Genomic DNA, 20588 nt, shown 5'->3' with positions numbered 1-20588 from the left:
ACTTAACCCAATGCAATCATTTAGACCTGTGTGTGCTCAAACACTGTGTGATGGGGGAATTAATTCCTCAGGATGGTGCTGCCCTGCTCAACTGTACTACCCATGCTCATGGCCGTCTGTCCCCAGCGTGCGTCTTGTCCCGTTGCTGTGTGCAGTTGTAGGGACACAGGGCTCAGCTCCCTGCTCTGCCCCAAGCACCCCTATGGACAAGACAGTCTTGAACTGGAGCACTGGAAGAAGTGGAGGGAAGTGCAAAGCATCCTTGAGAAAGGACAGAATTTGAGTTGTTGGCACTGCCCTGGCACCCAGCACAGGTGCTTGGTGGTTGAGCTCGCCAGGACCAAACCTGCACAGCACAGGGCCAAGCTGTGTGATCTGTTGACCCCTTCACATCCTCATCTGGATGTTTGTGTCCTATGAAAACCACCAACGTGTTCCTTTCAGACTGTCCTTTGTCACAGAAAGTACAGGCAAAACAAGCACCCCAGGGTGGTGCTCTCACAGGAGTTTGCCAAGTGCTCTGGATTCTCAGGTGCCTCAGAGGAGACTGGTGCTTCAGCCAGTGTTACCAAGCCCTGGGGGACAGGGAGAAGCCAGCACGACTCCTTGAGCCTGGTGGTGGCTTGCTCAGATTCTCACAAAAGGAAATCAGGTCAGCAAGGGTGAGCTGAAGCATCTATCCCATTTGGGTGATAGAATCATAGAATCATTTAGGTTGGAAAAGTCCTCTAAGATCATCAAGTCCAACCATTAACCTAACACTGCCAGGTCCACCCCTAAACCATGTCTCCAAGTGCCCCATCTACATGTCTTTTGAATTCTTCCAGGATGGGGACTCCACCACTTCCCTGGGCACCCTTTGGGGGAAAAAATTTTCATAATAGTCAATCTACACCTCCCTCAGTGCATCCTGAAGCAATTTCCTCTTTTCCTATCACTTGTTACTTGGGAGAAGAGACCAACCCCCACCTGGCTACAACTTCCTTGCAGGTAGTCAGCTGCTCCTCATCCGGCCTGTGCTCCAGACCCTTCGCCAGCTCTGTTGCCTTTCTCTGGGCACACTCCAGCACCTCAGTGTCTGTCTCCCAGTGAAGGGCCCAAATAGCTGAGGCCAGCAGGAGCTGTGTTGCCCAACAAGGCAAGAAACTGCAGCTCGGGGGGTGGTCTGTGTGTTCACGGAGAGATAAAACAAGGCATCCCACATCCTTAATATTTCTAGGTCTTTGGGAAGAAACCACTGTTCGGTGATGCATTCCTCCCAGTTCCCCTCCAACAAGGAAAAGGGTGAACAAACCACCTTAATGGAGAGTGATCATGGATGGTTCAATATTGACTGTGATCTGCTGCAAATGCTACTGACAGAGTTACATAGGAATTAATGTCCCTTCTCCCAGTTAACAGAAGATCAAGTCCACATTTCTAGAGGTTAGTTTTCTCATAAAGAGGTTTCTCTGTTTGTAAGGCTACACCCAGTGTATGAATAACCAGAATAGGCGTGGGCTGGAAGGCACTTCTTTAAATGGCTTAAACTCATGATAACCTCATTATTCATCATCATTGCATAGTCAGGGATTAATTTAGATTGTGGTGGGGTCAAGTCCTGTTCTTAGAGGGAGGTGCTGCTGTGCTCTGAATGTGACACAGTCACAAACCAAAGGGTAGTTCCTCATCCTGGGACAGTATGGCTCAAAGGTGTATGGGAGATGTCCCCATGGAAAAGTAGTTAGGAGGTTTTGATCTGAGTGGCACAGTGGAGTGTGGAGGTAGTTTTCCTTTGCAGCTTCATTTTCTTTCTTTTCTCATCAATAACTTGACTCATGATAATTAAAAACAAACAAACAAAACCAACAAAATACTCCTGCATAATTAAGATTCCTAAATCCTGTTTTAGAAGATTATCTTTCAGTGAGACACAGGATTTGGGATTCAGGCAGAGCAGTATTCAGCTGCTAAATTATATTGCTTGGAGGCAGATATGGTGCAGCTGAGCTCGTGGCCACATAAGCTTGCTCCAGGATTTCACATTAGTTCTATGGTGAACGGGTGGGTTTGGACCATTCTTTCCAAAATACTGGGGTTTCTCACAGCAGGGCTTACTTGAATAGGTTCCTCCCTTTCCACCAGCACGTACCCACCAGCATGTAGTTCAGGGTGGGGACTGATGGCTCAAAAGTGGTACAACATGGGGAACGTCCTCATGGCCCATGCCTGTGGGTCATGGTTGCTCACTTATACCAACATGACTGAACCTCCAAGTTTCGGGCCCGGTGCATACAGTTTCAAGCCAAAGCAGTTTCTCTGGTTGATGTTTAACCCCACAACTAGAAGCATTGCAGCAACTGAGAGCACAGTAGGCCATGGTGAGAGGACAGGCTTTGGAACGTAGGTGTATTTTTAGCCCACGATGCTGCCAAGCCAGGGTGGTTCTTCCCCCTGCAAGTCGTTAGCACTGTTCCAAGGGAGGCTGTTCAAAGGAGATCTGTAGGAGAGCTCAAGACTGGGATATGATGGAGAGTGGCAGGACTTGGGAGAAGGTGGCCAGCCACACTGTGGTTAATCAAAGAGGTATATCTGTCATAGGGTGTTAAAGTTAAAACAGCCATGGGAGCTTATTTTTTTTCTCCTCCTCCACCTCTCTGTGTAGCTCACTAAAGCCCATGCCTACATGGCATTTAAGGGAAGGAGATCCACATGGAGCCATCTGTGAAAGCTGCATTTGCTCAGTGTCCTCTCTGCTTCTGAAGTTTGTAGTTGTGTGACTCGTAAGGGTCAGGCTGGCTCAGGGGATGCAGCATGAAAAGGAGCCAGGTGACATAATTTCTAAAGGAAGGATGGCTCACATGGTGACCAGGCTGCACTGGGACTTGGGACCAAGAGGGACTACTTCTGCTTCTGGTTCGAGTAACCTTTGGCACATCATCTCAATGCTCTGAGTATCCCACACTCCAGTTTGTCAGTGAGGCATGTTAACACTTTCCTGCTTTGGCACTGAGATCTGCAGATCTCAGGGCTTTTGGGATTCAGGGAGTAATTTTTTTCTTAGTGGCTCTGCAACCCGACACATGAAAACTACTCATTGTGGGAGAGGTGGTTGGGGGAGAGCTGTGTCCGGATGTGTGGTGATGCTAAAAGCCAGGCTCTGTTAGCCTCTGCATCAGTCTTTGCTGGGCAGGGACTGAAGAAGTCCTGGCTGAGCAATGGTGAGTGCATTGCTGGAGAGTGTGTGGGGAACAGGAATGGTGGGTCTGGGGTCTCTGCACTTGTGTCAGTTTCCTTCCCATCCCTCTCCATCTGCTCATGGGGAAGTGCAGTACTCTCACAGCACCTTGTGTCTTTCCACCTCTCATTGCTTTATCTGAGACCTCTTCGGTAACCTTTGTACTTTGGATACCCGGAAGATAAAACTGCAGAGGGACCTGTCAACAACCTGCAGATTGACCTTTAGATCTTGTTTGCCACTATTGCTGCTCTTCCTGGTGCCAAAAGAAATGGCACGGCATGTTGCTGTGGTATACAAGATGAATCAAGGAGTTCGTGGGAGTGTGGTTTTTTGATGCCTTCCTTTACAAGCAAGTTTGCTGTGGGTGGAGTGTCCCCCTGTGCGCGGCATGGAAGCTGATAACAATACAAATGTGTGTACACTGAGATACTGTGGGTGGATTAGCATTAGGGATGCCTGACTGAGGCAGTACAAAGCCCCACAAACAGTTCTGTAGGGTGTAGATATTCCCAACCAAAACTACTCTTTCACATATGTGAAGCTGAGCTACCAAAGATATAATTTTTAGTAGAGTCTGTATCAATAGGACAAACGATAATGGTTTTAAGCTGAAAAAGGATGGATTCATAATAGATATAAGGACACAATTTTTTTCAGTGAGGGTGGTGAGACACTGTCACAGGTTGCCCAGAGACATTGTGGCTACTGCATCCCTGGAAATGTTCAAGGCCAGGCTGGATGGGGCTCTGAGCAATCTGGTCTAGTAGAAGGTTCCCTGCCCATGGCAGAGGGTGTTGGAACTAGGTGATCTTTAAAGTCCCTTTCAACCCAAGCCCTTCCATGATTTTGTGATTCTATAATAATCCCTCTGAAAACACAGACCTCCTGGTATTTGAGACTCATCCCATTTCCCTTCCCTCAGTCACCCTGGTGCAAATTTTTTAATTCCTCTTTTTGCAAAATAACATCCCAGTTCAGGTACCTGCAGCAGGGCAGCATGGGGACCTTTGTGTCAGCTGTGTCACCATTATTCACCATGCTTGGGTGCCTCTTGCTGTCTTGTCTGTGTGAGTACATTTAAGACAGGATCCTCTCAGTTCCCCATTGCGTGGGAGAGAGGAAGTGCAGCCATGCTAATAGATTATTTTGCTGATTTTGCAAGTCTAAGTGAAGGCATTGTTCTGAAACAGCCAGGCTCTGCAATGCAATTAGACTAGTCTGCTCCTTGCAAAATCTTGTTAGCAAAAAATGGTCCTGGCATGCAGCAGATGTTGTATCTCCCATGGTTATTCCTCCTTCATAGTTTTTTCTCTCCCCACAGCTGCCTTGATGTGATCGAGATCCCCAGTGAATCTAAATCTCAGAAACCTGAACTGAGAAACATTTACGATAAGACAGTCACCAATTATAATGCCAATTAGAGGATGATTTTCTCCTTACTACTCTGTGTGGAATTGGTCTAGCTGGAGAAGACAAGGAAGATATTTTCTGATTTAAATGCATTTGCAAGAAAATTGTGTGCACTGGGGAGAGCAAAGGGAAATCCCATGTGCTTTTTGGTGGGAAGCAAAATTACATCAGCAAGTGCAAGATAATTGCACTGATTGGGTCTTTTTTTCCCTTAATGGACTTCAATAACCTGAACCTGGAGGGAACAGACTGACCTGATCTGAGCTCCCATAAGCCAGACCTCTGCAATCAGCCTCTCATCGACAGGGACCTCAAAGTCCTCTCCCAGCCTTGATTTCCGCCTCTGTCCCACATCCCTTGCAGAAGGAAGGATATGAATCATCAGATCTTTGAATCACTATTTTGGCCCTCCCTGTGTTATCAGGCTGTATGTTTCCATAGAACCATCCGCACAGGCTTTCTCTAAGTTGTCTTTTGCTGCCTGGAGCTCAGGAGGCACTTTTAGGGAGAGCAGATCATCTCTGATGGTGCTTAGGAGTAACCATCCCTGGAAACATTCAAAAAACATGTGGATGTGGCACCTGGGGACATGATCTAGTGGTGAACATGGAAGTGCTGGGTTAATGGTTGAACTTGACGATCTTAGAGGTCTTTTCAACCTAAATGATTCTATTATTCTTAGGATTCTCTAAGACAGGTTCTCCTGGAGGGTAAAGAGACATGAATGACTCTCTTGGCCAAGGCAGAGTTAAGAGCAACACATCAAAGTCATAGCCTCCCTGCAGCCATAGCTTTTTGGCTTTCCCTGCACTGTTCCTTGCTGTTCTCCATCTGTGTCCAGACTGGGAGCAGCCAGGACACAGAATCTGGCTGTAATGAGATAAAGGAATGGGACAGACTCACTGTTTGGTGAAGCCTCAAGTGCCACGAGGCAGTTTGAGCTGGGTCTGTGGTGGCTGATGCCCGAACCCAAAAGGCCCCCATGGGTGTGTTGTGGGTGTGCACATTGGTGTGCTGCCCTCTTCTCTCAGGGTCGTGGTGCTGGGAGGATGACGTGATGTTTGTTTTTTGGACAAGTGCCCACCTGGGTAAATGTTATTGCTCGCCTGGTTTCTGTCTGTTGCATGGGAGGGAGGGGAGGAAGCCATGGTCATGACCTTCTCTGATCAGAGCATCTCTGCTTCTCTTCTCCCTTTGCACATACAAACCCCAGGCCCTGCAATTCCATTGGGCTGCAGAACAAGTTCCTTTGAAAGAAACACTAAATATTCCAAAGCTTTTCTTGGCTTTTTGACCTAGTTCTCACTTATCTCATCTTCATCACCCACCTCTGCATGTGGGCATGGTGCTCCATGGCTCTGAGCAGGCTTTACATCACACACCAGCACCCCACTGTGCTCTGTGCAATCCAGGGAGAATTACAGCCTTGCTGAACCAGTGTCTTGGTCCTTTGCTCCCACCTCAGTACAGACAGAGCACACAGGGAATATCATCCCTGTGGATTGAGGGCCACTCAGTCTAGACTAGGGCCAACATGTCTGAGTGGAAGCCTAGTAGCTTCTGTGGGGTCTGAAGAATCCAAGTAATTTAATATTGGGAAGCTCCAGACTAAGGAATATGGCAAACCTTCTCAGGAGGTTTTGCTGGGGAGACTGACCCACAGATGAGACTTACCCTGATGGAGTCAGCTCTGCAGCCTTACAACAAGGAGGCAATGCTGCCTTCCCCTGTGCAAGGATTGGATATTAAGAAAATTTTCTTCACTGAAAGGATGGTCAAGCATTGAAATAGGCTGCTCATGGAAGCTGTGGAATCACATACCTAGAAGTGTTCAAAAAAAGTACAGATGTGGTGCTCAGAGACATGGTTTAGTGGTAGACTTGGCAATGCTGGGTTAATGGCTGGATTCCATGATCTTAGAGGTCTTTCCCAAGCTTAATGGCTCTATGAATCTTCACTCTGGAGAAGTTGTGAAGTCACCATTCCTGGAGATATTCAAAACCTGACTGAACACAGTTCTGGGCAACCTGCTGTACAACCTGCTGTCCTGGGCAACCCTGCTTTGAATAGAGGGAGGTGGACTGGATGATATCCAGAAGTTCCTTATAACTGCATTGATTTGGTGATTCTGTGCTTAGGATCTCTGGGAGTCTACTGGGACCAAGCTCGGTCCTAGGTCTTGAGTGTGCTTGCTGCATGGTCCTTCTGGAGGTAAGCGTGGCAGCCCCTCTCTACCTTTCAGGGCAGACCTTACTGCAGCCTTTCAGCACTTAAAGGGGGCTTATAAGAAAGATGAGGACAAACTTTCTATCAGGGTCTGTTGTGACAGGACAAGGAACAATGGTTTTAAACTGAAGGAGGGTTGATTTAGACTAGATATAAGGAAGAAAGTTTTCACAGTGAGAGTAGCGAAACAGTGGCACTAGTTGCCCAGAGAGGTGGTCAATAGCCCATCCCAAAGAAACATTCAAGGTCAGGTTGGACAGGGCTCTGAGCAACCTGATCCAGTTGAAGATGTTCCTACTCATTGCAGGGGGTTGGACTAGATGGCCTTTTAAAGGTCCCTTCCAACCCAAACTGTTCAATGTTTCTTATGCTTTCATGTTCTTGCCTGTCTGTGTAATATCAAGCAACTCCTTTATTGTAATCTGCATATTCACCCAGGGGCAGAAGAGGCAGGTGCATTCCTCAAATGAGGCAAACATGGTGCCTCTGCACCCCAGAGCAGGGTCACAAAGAGCTGATCTTGCACACATCCCCATCACTAACAGGCGAGACAGACACATTCCCAGCTGCTGGGTGCTTCCCTGGTGGTATGAAACAGGAGCTAAACCCCACTGCTCCTGTCCCACCCCTGTCTGCGCTCAGTGATGCTGAGAAGCTCAAGTGGTTCCTGCCTTTGATGGTGGCAGCTTGTCTCCCCCTAGCGCTTATCCCAACCTCCTGCAACGACAACATTAGGGGATTAGACCTCTCCCTTGGGTTTGACCCTGCTCAGTTTGTTTCTGGATGGACCTTGGCTTATTTTTGAGGTGTACAGTGCTGGCTGGGCTAGGTGAGAATAGCCAGAGGTGCTTATGATTGCTCTTCCTCCCTGTGATGGGTCCCTGGGCAACCTGATCTAGTGGGAGGTGTCTCTGCCCACAGTGGAGGGATTGGAACTAGATGATCTTTAAGATTCCTTCCAACCCAAACCATTCTATGATTCTATGGGCAGAGGCAATAAAAGACCTCACATACAAAGTCTGTGGGGGAACATACTTTTCTAGGTGCAACCAGCCTGAAAAACTGGGAGATAGAGGGGAAGAAAGATAATCTGCTTTTCCTTTTTCCTCTTCAAATTAAACATAGTAACAGAGGGGAAAAGATTCTTTCAGCTCTTTGTCTGTCCCATCTGCTCTCAGCCTCCAGCTGGACATGACCTTCCAAGCAGCATTGATCAGGAGAAAATATATTTTAAAAAAAGAGTAGTGTGTTACCTGAAGCTTGCTTAACACCCTCTGTTATTTAAGTGCTTTCTTGGCCAGGGTCTAAGAGGCAGTGGGAAGCAGGGAGGGCAGCCTGGCAGGAGCCGGGCAGAGGAAAGCTGATGTGCTTGGTGCCTGAGTGCTTGGAGGCATGAACTCACCTCCTAGCTTGCCTCCTTGCCTCCTACCCAAGTTTTTCCATTCATGGTGCATGTGCATAATCCACCATCCTGGTTTTGGTGGCAGAATGAGTGTTTTATCCTCCTGGCCCAGCTGCAAAGCTTTTGGCACCAAATTTTTTTCATCTGCTGTGCTAGGATCTGGAAGGACAGACCTCCTGGGTAAGGACACTAGTCTTTTTGCAGCCGTGGCTGAGACCTCAATCTGAGTTGAGCTTTCCTAGGGGAACTGTCTGATTTAGGCACTGCGATTCATCATTAAATGCCCGTCTCTGCCCTGTTCCTGCAGGGTTTTATTTTTGGATGGATCCACAGATTTCAGTATTGGAGGCAGTGTTTTTGAGTCATGCTCTCCGCAGCAAAATAAGAGAGGGAGAAGCTTGTAAAGCAGTCACGGAGTAGAGAGATCTGAAAGAGGTGACTTAGAAGAGGGGATGGGGCATAGGGCTGAAATGGTGTGAAAGTGTCCCATTATCACCAGGGATAATTAAAGCTGTGCTGATGCTGATACAGAATTGGAAGTAGGTCTGGTGTCCCTTGGGCAATGATGCTGCCCATGTCCTGGTGAGAGAAGAAGGCAGGTTAGTGTCCTTCTGCCACCAACATGATGAACAAAGCCAGTAGAAATCTGCAGGTCAGGTTTACCTAGAGTCTGAGGAAGAGAGGGAGTGATTTTCCTTTGACAAGAAACCCTGCTCCTGACTCCCCAGTCTGCTCACTTAGCTAGTGTGTCTGTTTTTCTTCTGTCCTACAGGAAATCTGCAATGATCCACGTCTCTTTGTGGACGGGATCAGCTCCCATGACTTACACCAGGGCCAGGTTGGAAACTGCTGGTTCGTGGCTGCCTGCTCCTCCCTGGCATCCCGAGAGTCTCTGTGGCAGAAGGTAAGTGTTCTTTCATGTATGGGATCCAATGGGAATGTATTGTGGGGCGGAAAACCACCAAGGAGCTGCACCAGAGTGAGGGGCTGCAGGTCTGGGGAGCAACCAGGGAGGTATTGGAGGAAAAAGGTGCTCAGTGCCACATCCTTGGAAGGTCTGTGCTCATCTCCACCACGTCCTCAGCTACAGAAGATGTCAGCCCTGTTGAAGCCAAGGCAAGGGGACTTCACACTCTGGTACAGGTGTGCTTCATCGTAGGGCAAGAGACCAGGAAGTCCCAAGCACCTTTTCCTAGATTTTACTGCAAAAGGCAGCCAGTGTGTGCAGACAGCACCACCTGCTTCACCCACAGCCTCCTACTGCCACAGACCTGAGAGAGTTCCTTCCACCCCACACCTTTGCATCTGCTCTGTGTGCTGTGGTACTTCCAGTCTCTGCTTCCTGTGATGATCATGGATTCCAGGCTCAGGAATTTCTTGCAGCATCCCCATCTTCTGTTAAAGTCTAGGTTTTTCTTTATACAGGAACAGAATAGCTGTTTTGGCTTCTGGATAACCCATAAGGCTTCCTCACATGGTGGCTGTGGTGACTGTTGGGGCTGTCATTAGAGGGGTGGTGCACGGGGTTGTTTAGCTTGTTCCCCGGCATCGACATCTCCCAAGGGTGAGCGGGCAAGTTGTCCTCCCTCCTCACCATTCACTTCCAGCTCTGCCCTGGGAAATGCCAGCCATACAGTTGCTGGGTCCCTTTGGACATCTCATTATTTCAGTCTGCCAGTGGCATTGCTTTTCCTCCCAGGGCAGTTTGGCTGTGGGTGTTTGTGACTTCTCATTTTCCATGTCCTTAACTCTCAGAGGCTCTTTTTTACCTGTCTCCTCTTTTCTTTCAGAAAGGTTTGTTTTATAGAATCACAGAATTATATGAGTTGGAAGAGACCTTAATAACCATTTAGTTCCAACCCCCCTGCTGTAGGCAGGGACACCTTCCATTAGATCAGGTTGCTCAAAGTCCTGTCCAACCTGGCCTTGAACACTTCCCAGGAATGGGGCATCCACAATTTCTCTGGGCAACCTGGGTCTCACCACCCTCACAGTAAAGAATTTCTTACTTAATGGAGATCTTGGAGACAGAAATAATGGGCCCCTTGGTCCTTGGTATGGTTGCATGTGCAATTGTGATACTGTTCCTGAACATCAAAATGTCTTCATTCATGGTCTGGGAAGAGCTGAAAGATGCTGATGCAGGCTTTTGAATTTCTGAAATGTCAGTCCAGGGATCTTGGTCCAGGTCTCCCACTGCTACTAGGAAATGTATTCCTGATTTACACCAGGATGTAACGTAGGCTCTGAGTGTCCCTTGGTCCACTTCGTGCAATGAAACTGTCTCTCTTGAGTGTGGGGAGAAGGAATACATTCAAGGAAATAGGACAGACCAGCACATCTGTATGTATCCCAGATGATTTTATTCACACACTTTCTTCCACCTTGCTCTCTCCATGTCCCTGTTTCCTATTATGTCTGTGTGGTGTGAGTCACTGAGTAGGAATGGGGTACTGGAATTTAGTTTAGAGCTGTTTTCTAAATTCCTGCATCCTAGCTGACCCTACATGTCTTTAGGTGTGATCTGGCTCCATGACACCCTTTCTTTGAACCTTCAGAGGTGTCTAGCTCTTATGAAAAGAAATGAAGACCTTAAAATGAGGAGATTTAAATAATTTCCAGCAGCACTTTGTCCTGAAGGTTTGTCTGGATCTTTACCTGTGTTCCCACAGGTTGCATTGGTACTGCTCAACAAATGAAGGACAGGGGCCAGGCTTTGAAGCCAAGTGGTTCAGACACCCCTGCATTTCCATCACCAGTCTGGTCTTCTTTCCCCTTAGTGGCTTCCAGAGTGCCGGGCAGTCTTGGCTGGGGCACCACAAGCAGATGGCTCTGAGGACACTGACCTCCCAAAGTCCATTTTGTGTAGGTCTTTTACAACCTGTGGTTAGTTATTGTTTCTCCCTGAAGGCTGATCTTACACCTCATCAAGACCGAGAAGGAACATCACATGGTGCCTGGAAGCTGAACCCCACTGCAGTGTGTTCATCACCATGTACAAGGTTATCGCTTCCTCTGCTGCTACCACATACGGGGGTAAAAGACACAAGTCCGTCCAAGCAACATCCATATGACATTGTTACATGTAGCTCAGCTCAAAAAGGTCTCCAGAATTAACTGAAGGCATTTTTAGCTTTTAAAACCCAAGGATCAACAGCTTTTGCTAAAGGTGTTTTAAAGCCAGTAAACAAGTGAGGCAAGAGCTCAGAGAACAGCCAGAAGGGTCATTTGTCCTTTCAGATGGGGCTGTGTAGCTCTTAGCTTTCTGGACTCTATCCTCAAGGTCTTCAGGAGTAACAGCAGAATGGTGATTGAAGGACAATTCCTAGGAAAATGATCCACCTTGGGTCCCTGTTGTCTGTGGCTTGTCTGGCCTAGGCTAGCTTCTGGTAGTCTTTTTTGGGACTTCTCGAAGTCAAAGTGATTGCCCCTGGAGTGATAGTGGATGTTCATGAGTCAAGTGTGACAGTGCAAATACTGGCACAGCCTTTTGTAAAAGTATTATAGAAAAAACTGTTTCATGGAGTTCATTTAACCCTGTTTGAGCTCCCAAATTGCCCTGCAAATAAGTCATGGGGCAGAAGCCAACCTGAGTCACAGATAGGACAGAGAGAACCCAAATGACTTTGACTCTACAACATGTCTAAAGCTTTGTGCTGGAACCCTGTGCTCTCCAAGTCCAAAGCAGCCACTATACCCCAAAGATACTACAGCATGCTTGCAGGAGTCATGTCTTTTCTGTGGCACACCCAAAACCTGTCTGTGGTTTATTCATTGATGAAGACACTTAGCAGAGGGGAACTTGGCTTGGCATGACATCTCTCTTCAGGATGCACAGCCTCATGGAGCTACCCAGCACCCTGCAAAGAGAAATGCCTTCACCACTATCCCTCTGTATCCCATCCACCAGCACAGTACTGTGCTCTGGATTTCCCAGAATCACAGAATGATTGTCTGTGGGAAGTCCAACCGCCCTGCTAAAGCAGGTTCACCCAGAGCAGGTTGCACAGGATGGTGTCCAGGCATGCCCAGCAATTGCTGAGGAATGGGTGGTTCCAGGTTGAGCATGATGGTTTTGCTGGTACTCAGGTGGGTTCAGAGCATCAGAGCTTGGAAAGAGGTTGTTTGGGTTGCTTGTATCTTGGACCCACTTCTCTACCTGGCCCACAGAGACAAGCATTAAGGCACAGACTATGCCTGAGTTCCCCTTTCCTGGGCACACAAAGGGGAAACTCACTTGTGAGCACCCTCTCCAATTTTGTGCCAGGGCAGGCAGGCAGAACAACACTGGGGTGCTGCTGTCTACCTGCTGCTGCAGGAGCAGTGCAGAGCCTGACTCCTGTCAGCTGTACCATCCAGAAAAGGACACAAGGGTCGTGTTAGTTTGGTGCTCATTTGATAGTCAATTTGTCCCTCAGGACCCTTGTGTCCTTTTCTGGATGGCACAGCCTCGTGCAAGCCACCAAAATGGTCTGGAGGGAAGTGGATTTGTGCATCCAGGAGGAGGGAAGATGAAGGGGGGCTTATTGCCGAGTGTAGCTACTTAATCATGGAATCATAGAAAGGCTTGGCTTGAAAGGGACCTCCAATATCATCTAGTTCCAACCCACCTGCCATGGGCAGCGTCACCTTCCACTAGACCAGGTTGCTCAGAGCCCCATCCAGCCTGGATAGGAGAGTGTGGACAAGATGGAGCCAAACTCTGGCTGGGGATGCACAGTCAGGGGACGAAAGACAACAGCAAAAGCTGCAGCTTATCTTCAGCATGAGCACGGTCAGATTCTGGAAGAGGGGCCCTGAGAGGCTGTGGGAACTCTGTCCATGGAGATACTCAAAGAGAGACTGGACAAAGCCCCAAGCGACTTACCTGAAGAAAGTCCTGTTTTGAGCAGCAGGTTGGACCAGACCCCTCCACAGTCTCTTCCAACCTGAATTATACCATGAACCTACACTCAGAGAAAGCTACTGCCACCCAGACCTGTCAAGGTGGCATCCCTGGCTCCACGCCTTTGTTTTGGGATAAGGAGCCATGGTTGTCAGGGAGGTTGCCAGGGAGGCTGACATCAGACATCCGTTCCCTATAGATTACACAGCACAGCACAGCAGCACCATCAGTTAGAATCTGCAAACAAGTCAGAAGGGCACCCAGAGGAAGAACTGGAGGGTATTTTGCGTCACTGGCCCGGGTTGCCTAGCACTGCTGAGACCGTGGAGAGGGGGCACCAGCTCCAGGAGCTTGTCAGATTTTTCCGCCTGTGTGTCCTGTTTGAGAACCACACATTGCTGAAAACGTAGCAGAGGAGTAGCCAAGGTGATGGCAGCTGAGGCAAAGATGATTGAGCTACCCTTCATCTGTGATGAACAGCTCACCCGGCGCATGCGGCTACGATTCCAGAGCCTGCAACAAAAAAACATGAGGCCCCAGGATGGTGAGAAGCTGCTGCGTCCCAATGAACACATCTACCGAGTAGATTTCATCCAGCAGCACAAACTGCGCTTCCTCCGCTGGGACATCCAGCTGGAGAGACCTGGAAAGGTCACAGTGACCGGCACCTCCCAACACTGGACTCCTGATCTCACCCACCTTATGAACCGGCAGCTGCTGGAGCCAGTAGGAATCTTCTGGAAGAAGCCAGAGGCCAAGGAGGTGGAGTGCAATGAGGCAGATGCCCAGGAATTTGGGGAACGAATAGCAGAATTAGCCCAGATCCGCAAAGTGATGTATTTCCTCCTCGCTTTCACCGATGGTCTCGAACCAGCTCAGCTGAAGGGCTCCATTGTTTTTAAAGCCTGATACTCTTCCTCAGCCTCGCTCCAGCTGTGCTTCGGTCTTAATTTTTCTTCTCTCAGCTCAATTCTCGCTTCAGTTTTCACGTGGGTTTGGTTTTGTTGTTTTTTTTTTAATGAGGAATGGCTTTGTGATAAAGTGGAGAACAGCTCAGTGCTTCTGGAGCGCTTCAGCCCAGAAATGTTCCCCAAACATGCTGTCCTCTGTCTGAATGATGGGGAGGAGGGGGCCATGAGCTTGCTGCTACATTGCTTGGAGTATAAGGCTGTGTGCTTGTGAATTCATCAGGGATTCACCAGGTCTGACTGGTGCAGGGTTTTGCTGGCTTGGAAATATGAGGCTGCCCTAAGCCCTCAAAATGTGGCAGCTGTGTAACCAAAAACCTGGTGGAAAAATAAATATTTGCCATACTAAAAACAGGAGAGACCCCTGGAGAGAGCCTTGCCTTCCAGTTTCCATCCTAGCCATTAAAAATGGAAGGCTTGTTTGCAATGGATTTCTACTCCTAGTAAGGATGCTGAATGCTTTCAGGCTGCAGTGACTCCTGCTGTGACTGTGGCTGCTTGGTGTCTCCAAAGACCAGTCCCATGGAGAATCCACCTTGCTGTGAAGCTGAAATACATTTAGACACGCTGTATTCTGCAAATTGCAAACCTACTGGGCAAACTGGGAGGTTGGACCAGCCCTTTCCTGACCGTCACCACCATTTCTTGCTGGGGGTCACTGCGGGGAGGGATTCTCCAGCACGCCTTGTGCTGCCTGGAGTTTGTTGGTCCCAAGATGGGTTGGAGCAGGTGTGTGTGTGTGTGTTCAGAGTCTCAGGTCTGAGCCAGCAGTGAGTCCCCTGCAGCAAAACCAATTTGCACATTGTACTGTCCTTAAAGCACCCATGAATATAATTAGGGTGAAGTGTCTATAGAGAGCCATGAGGTTGCAGAGCACTTTGCAAACCACAGAGCTGTTGCTGTCCCTGAAAAGCAGTGTGTCCTACCCTCTACAACACAGGGAATGGTCTGTGGGTGGCCATGTGTGAGAACAGAGGGTAGTGGTGCCTTTATAAGTATTGGGACAGGAGGGCGTTTTGTGCCTGGCTTGTCCCATGACTGTGAATAAACTACTGACTTTGGACATTTCCTCCATCAAAAAGTGGAGGGTACTTCAATGAAGCTTCTTGAGACACACAGATAGAAAAGTCCCTTGAAAGAGTTAAATATTATTACAATTGGTCCTTTGCTCAGATTGCACTCAGCTGTTGGTGAGTGCTCCTCAAGGTTTGGCCTGAGATTTTCCCAAGATAAGTAAGGAGAGAGCAGTGATGGGAAGGCCAGAACAAGGGAACTTCGTACCTGTGGCTTGCTGACTTGTGCAGACCAGCCCCAAAAGAGTCCAACCTCTTCTTCAAAGCCTCCAGAGATGCAACTCCATGCCCTCCCTAGCCCAACAATAGTGTACAACATGATATGCACAAGCTATGCCAAGCCGAGAGGAGAAGGAAAGCAGGAGGATCAGATACTGGCTGGAGAGATGGTGGGAGCTTGGAGTCTTGCCCACAACCAAAGCTCAGCAACCACTCAGATCATACAGCCATGCCATGGACATTGCTATAGAAGCTGATATCTTTGTTTAGACCCCAAGAGATGCTGGACTCAATGAGTAGAGAGAAAAGTAGATGCATCCCTGCTTGGCCACAGCATGGACCCACTGTTGGCCAACCCCACTTCTAGGGTCCTGGCAGACTTTCCCATAGGAGGACCTCTCCTTGCGCATCCCAGAGCAGAGCTCCTGGCTACTAACCACTTTTGACCAAATAACAAGAGCCACTGGCATCATCCAAAGGGATTTTTGCATGCCAGGTCTGAAAATATGCCATTGCTACGTTGCTGGGGTAGAGTTCTTGCTGCAGATACCTCTCTGGGTATTGATGTACCACGGTAAATAAAAGCCTAGCCAATGAGTTTCCTCTTAAGGATTGAGGCCGTGTGTGTCTTTTTCATGCTCTTTTTGGAAGCTGCCCTAATACTGCATGCAATAAAGCAGCACCCACCAAATTTTACTCCCTGTTGGTATTTTTGAGCCTCTTTTTTATCTCCTATTAAATGTAAAATGAGCATTTACATTCTTCTCTGTGCGTGAAAGGCTTCATGGGGTGTTGAACAGTTTTGTGTGGTTTGTAGAGGAGTTTGAAGCTGAGCAGAGAAGAGGAAATGATTCATAGGTGGATCCTGCTTCCATTTAGAGCTGGGGTGGGAGGTGAGGGAGGCAGTGTGATCTCTGCTGCAGGGAAGATGAGTCTCTTTTTACTAGTCACTGAAACTTTACCTGTATAGTATCAGCATCCCATAAAGGCTTTCAGAAACACTGCCCTGTCCCATCTCCCAGGCAAATTTCATCCCAGTTTATACCATGGTTCAGCAGATTGGTACAGCTGGGTGCCTCCCTCCTCATCCTGAGCTGGCAAGTTCCCAGCAGAAGGCTTGGAGCATTTGGCATCTATTGATTCCTCCTTCTAATCAAAACATTTTTTCAGGGTCACAAGTACCTTTTCTCTTAATTAGCCACTCTTAAGAAAATTGAGAAAAGCCCTAAATCAGCTTTGGGAAATGAGCCTGGTGTTTCTGAGCTCCCAATTTACCCGTCTTTGAGCCCTTTCACTGCAAATTTGTCCCACTAAAGGGTGTTGAAACTCCAGATTTTGGGAGCCCCTAAGCAAAAAGCAGCACAGTTGGGTGAATGAGGAGACATGGTCTGCTCTACTGCCCCAGTGTCACACAACCAAGTTGAATCCAGGACTCAATGCAATCCTGGGATGAGTGGTCCACAGCACACTCTCCAAGCATGAAGCATCTCTGGAGATCATACTCCTCTCATTTCCTCTTGGGTCAGTGCAGAAACACGACCAGTGCTTGCTCCTGCATCCTGCTCTGGATGAAAGCTGACGTCTTTTGCTACCTTCAATGGTGGAGGGTGTTCTCAGCACTGTCCCCAGGTGAAGGGATGGAGGAGTATGATGGGGACCAGTATCTCCTGCCACCACTGACATGAGCAGCAATTCTCAGAACCAGCCAGCTGGAAGCTATTGCTACCCACTCTGGCTGACAAGCTGCCTCTAATCAATGCTGTGATCATTTCTAAGCCCACATTAATAGCAAGTTGATTAGCACGATGGTCCTCTATGATTATTCATTAGGATCAGCTCCAGTCAGGAGGGAATTGATGGGCATTGATGGAGGACTGTCTGATCTTTCCTGGCACTCTCCAAGAAGGACCCTGGGACATGGCTGTTAGCAGTCCTGGAAAACACCAAACCCTCCAAAAGTGGCGCTTTTTCATGGCTTTGTCTGCTATGCTTCTATTGATCCAGACAACTCACAGTGCCAGTGAGCTTGCAGGGCTGATGGCATCATTAATATTTCAGTGTAGGAGCAATAAGAGGCCTGGTCTGGGTCGTTGCTGGTAACTAAGATGTCAGGGTGTTCTTCAGAGAGAATGCTCTCTGCACGATTACTGCTTTGTGAGAGCAGACAGAATAAAAGGCAGAAGGCTCTGGCAGCTGGACAAGGGCCAAAGCACAGTACAGGTGGCCTCACCATGTCCCTAGACTTCCTGAAGAGCCTCTTTCCATGCAGTGTACCTGTGTCCTCTCCTATCCTACCCCGACACTCACAGCTGTCTCCACAGAACACTGATTATTTGGTGTACTGGAACATAACACATGCTCCCATGAGCACCTTGGGGCTTTTCCTCACTGAGGTCATGATGCTTTGGGAGCAAGTAAGTAAAGAAGCAAAGGTGTGGACAGTCAGTCACATTACTGCAGCTGAATCAGTCAGTACTTGTCAGCTATCAACTACATTAACTATGTGTGGCCTCACAGCCTGCCCTGGCCATGGAGTAAAACCACATTGCCTTCACCCTCAACAAAAGCTAAGCTGCAGTGGCGTAGTTTCTTGTTGTGGGCCTCTGTGTCCTGGTTCTAAGTAAAATGCAGATCCTCCCACATGTAGCATCTGTGCCTGGCTGTGCTCATTTCTGTCCCAGCTGTTGAGCGAATTTTCCATTCAAAGAAAAGCTAGTGGTGCCTGCAGCCATGAATGGACTTTGACAGTTACTCTTCTCATGTGCCTGTCCCGCTGGCAGTGACACCAAACCTGTGCACCCTCAGCCCCTCAGCTGCTACAGGGTTTCTTTCAGGCCTTCTTTTCCTTCTTTCAACAAGTCACCTCGCCATGCTTGCTTGGATGAGCATGGTAGGTCTTGACAGGGAAGAATGGAGACCATAAGGGGATGGGAATCTTGCTTTTCCCAGTTTTATTTAACAGAGTAGATGCATTCAGAGTGTCTGCTGCCTGTTCATTAGCATCAGATAGATGAATACAACACTTGCTCTTGTGCCAGTCAAGTCACACCAGAGTCAAGTAGGAGAATCAAAGAAGGTGTGCTCTCATAGTGGTACCCTACTGACACTAATAGGAACAAAAGTAATCATCCCTGCTCAGACTAAGGACGTTTCTGCTCCAATATCCTGTCTACAGAAGTAGATGGCAGCAGATGCCCAGGGTAGTGTTATAAGAAAGAGGACAAGGATCTTTAACTCCATCTTCCAAGAGACTCCCAACTTCCAAGGAGTCTAAGCTATGCCAGTACACATTCATCTGGTCTGCATTGGAGGAACCAGGTCCAAAATCTGACCCTAGCAGGCTGAAAGCAAATCCATTCCTCTCATATTCTTCCTTGTCTTTAATATTATCTGCATTAGTTCAAGGATGAGAGTTATTCCCAGAAAAAAGTGAATAATTTAGGTGCATGCGCCTCCTCTCTTACAGGTCATCCCAGACTGGAAGGAGCAGGAGTGGAACCCCGAGAAACTTGAGAGCTATGCGGGGATCTTCCACTTCCAGTTCTGGCGTTTTGGTCAGTGGCTGGATGTGGTGATTGATGACCGCCTGCCCACACTCCACAATCAGCTCATCTACTGCCACTCCAACTCCAAGAACGAATTCTGGTGTGCCTTGGTGGAGAAAGCTTATGCCAAGTAGGTACTGAGGCAGTTACAGGACGAACTGGGACATTAGCACTCTGTTTTTCCTCTCCGTTCATCAGTTGGTTTGCAGCAGTGGAAACAACAGCTTTCCTGGGGAATAGTAGTACATATCTTAAACAGACAAAAACTAAGAAAAAAACCACCTTCTCTAGCCTTAATGTATCCTCAGAGCAAAATATCCTTTAATGTTTCTTTAAGCAACACCTGTCCTAGAGATTTCAGGTTTCTTCTACTTTGGTCCTATGACAGCAAGAGTGCTGCAAGGAACACAGGTCCTATTTTTTCACCCTGCTGACTGTCCTCACCCACTTAAAGTTTTATTACAAATCTCCATTCCCCAGGCTTCCCCAAGAATTGTCCCAGACCCCTTAAAATGTCAAGCCAAAGTTGTTGTGCCATCCCTGTCACCCTCTTTCAGGTTGTCAGGCTGTTATGAGGCCCTGGATGGAGGCAACACAGCTGATGCCCTGGTAGATTTTACTGGTGGTGTCTCTGAACCTATCGACCTGACTGAAGGGGACTACATCACTGATGAAGCCAAGCGAAACCTCCTCTTTGAGCGCGTGTTGAAGGTGCACAACCGGGGAGGCCTCATCAGCTGCTCCATTAAAGTAAGCAAGATTACCAGCATGGTCACGATCCCATGGGAATAGGTATTTTAGGATGCAGTTATCTTACATGATTGTAAACTTCTAAATTGGATGAGATAAATTGTGGCCAAGGGTTCCGACTTCTTGTGGACAGCAAAAGCAGTGAATCCTGGATGCCAGCCCACTTTATTCCTCATTTCTGTGTCCAAGAGCCCAGATTCGTCTCACCACCTTTTAAATGTTAGGAGGGGATTCACTCTAGAGAAAGATGTTTTGGTGTCTGCATGCAGAAATCTCTACAAATGCTGAGTGCCAGACCTCCCAGTATATGCAGTAGAATGAGCTTTATTTGTTGTCATTATGGGAGCTCAGAGCCCTCATGGAACAGATGAAGAACAGAAGGGATCTACCACATAAAACGGCATCTGAGACATCTGCCAACTGGCTCTCTCTCTCCCTGACCATTGATGCTCTTCTTTTTGGCATGAAGAAACCTGTGGGGAAATCTGAGCCCCTTTCTTTCCCAGTGCATGCAAAAGCAGTCACATCACTCTGATCTGAGCACTGTCTGTGTCCCCTGCCCAGGCCACATCAGCAGCTGACATGGAGGCTCGCCTGGCCTGTGGCCTGGTGAAGGGCCACGCGTACGCGGTGACGGACGTGCGGAAGGTCCGCCTGGGCCATGGCCTTCTGTCCTTCTTCAAGTCAGAGAAGCTGGACATGATCCGGATGCGCAACCCGTGGGGTGAGCGGGAGTGGAACGGCCCTTGGAGTGACACGTGAGTTGAGATGGACAGCTTGTTTTGGTGGGAAAGGCTGGGTTGGAGCAAGTGTCGAGACATGAGACAATCTGACTACATCCACACCCAAAGGTTAACATTGTGTGGGCAGCTCTGGGATGCTGCTTCAAC

At 48.2% G+C, this 20588-nt stretch overlaps 2 protein-coding genes across 3 annotated transcripts in view; both read left to right on the top strand.

Moving 5' to 3' along the window:
• CAPN5 (calpain 5) overlaps positions 1-20588 on the top strand; it is a 57941-nt gene that overhangs the window by 26621 nt on the left and 10732 nt on the right. For both annotated transcript variants that reach the window (XM_027677608.1, XM_027677609.1), the window contains exons 3-6: positions 9031-9162; positions 18870-19078; positions 19506-19698; positions 20263-20456. In XM_027677608.1, coding sequence (XP_027533409.1) covers positions 9031-9162; positions 18870-19078; positions 19506-19698; positions 20263-20456 — 728 coding nt within the window. The remainder of the gene's footprint in view (positions 1-9030; positions 9163-18869; positions 19079-19505; positions 19699-20262; positions 20457-20588) is intronic.
• Positions 12328-14052, top strand: OMP (olfactory marker protein). Its single transcript, XM_027677694.1, is given in 3 exon segments — positions 12328-12347; positions 13343-13499; positions 13501-14052. Coding segments are annotated over 3 exon segments (729 nt in total).

Source organism: Neopelma chrysocephalum, unplaced genomic scaffold (assembly GCF_003984885.1).
Source record: "Neopelma chrysocephalum unplaced genomic scaffold, ASM398488v2 Primary Assembly neopelma1_43, whole genome shotgun sequence".
NCBI lineage: Eukaryota > Metazoa > Chordata > Aves > Passeriformes > Pipridae > Neopelma > Neopelma chrysocephalum.
Note: the sequence above shows the minus strand (reverse complement) of the source record. Positions and strands in the feature narration are given on the sequence as shown.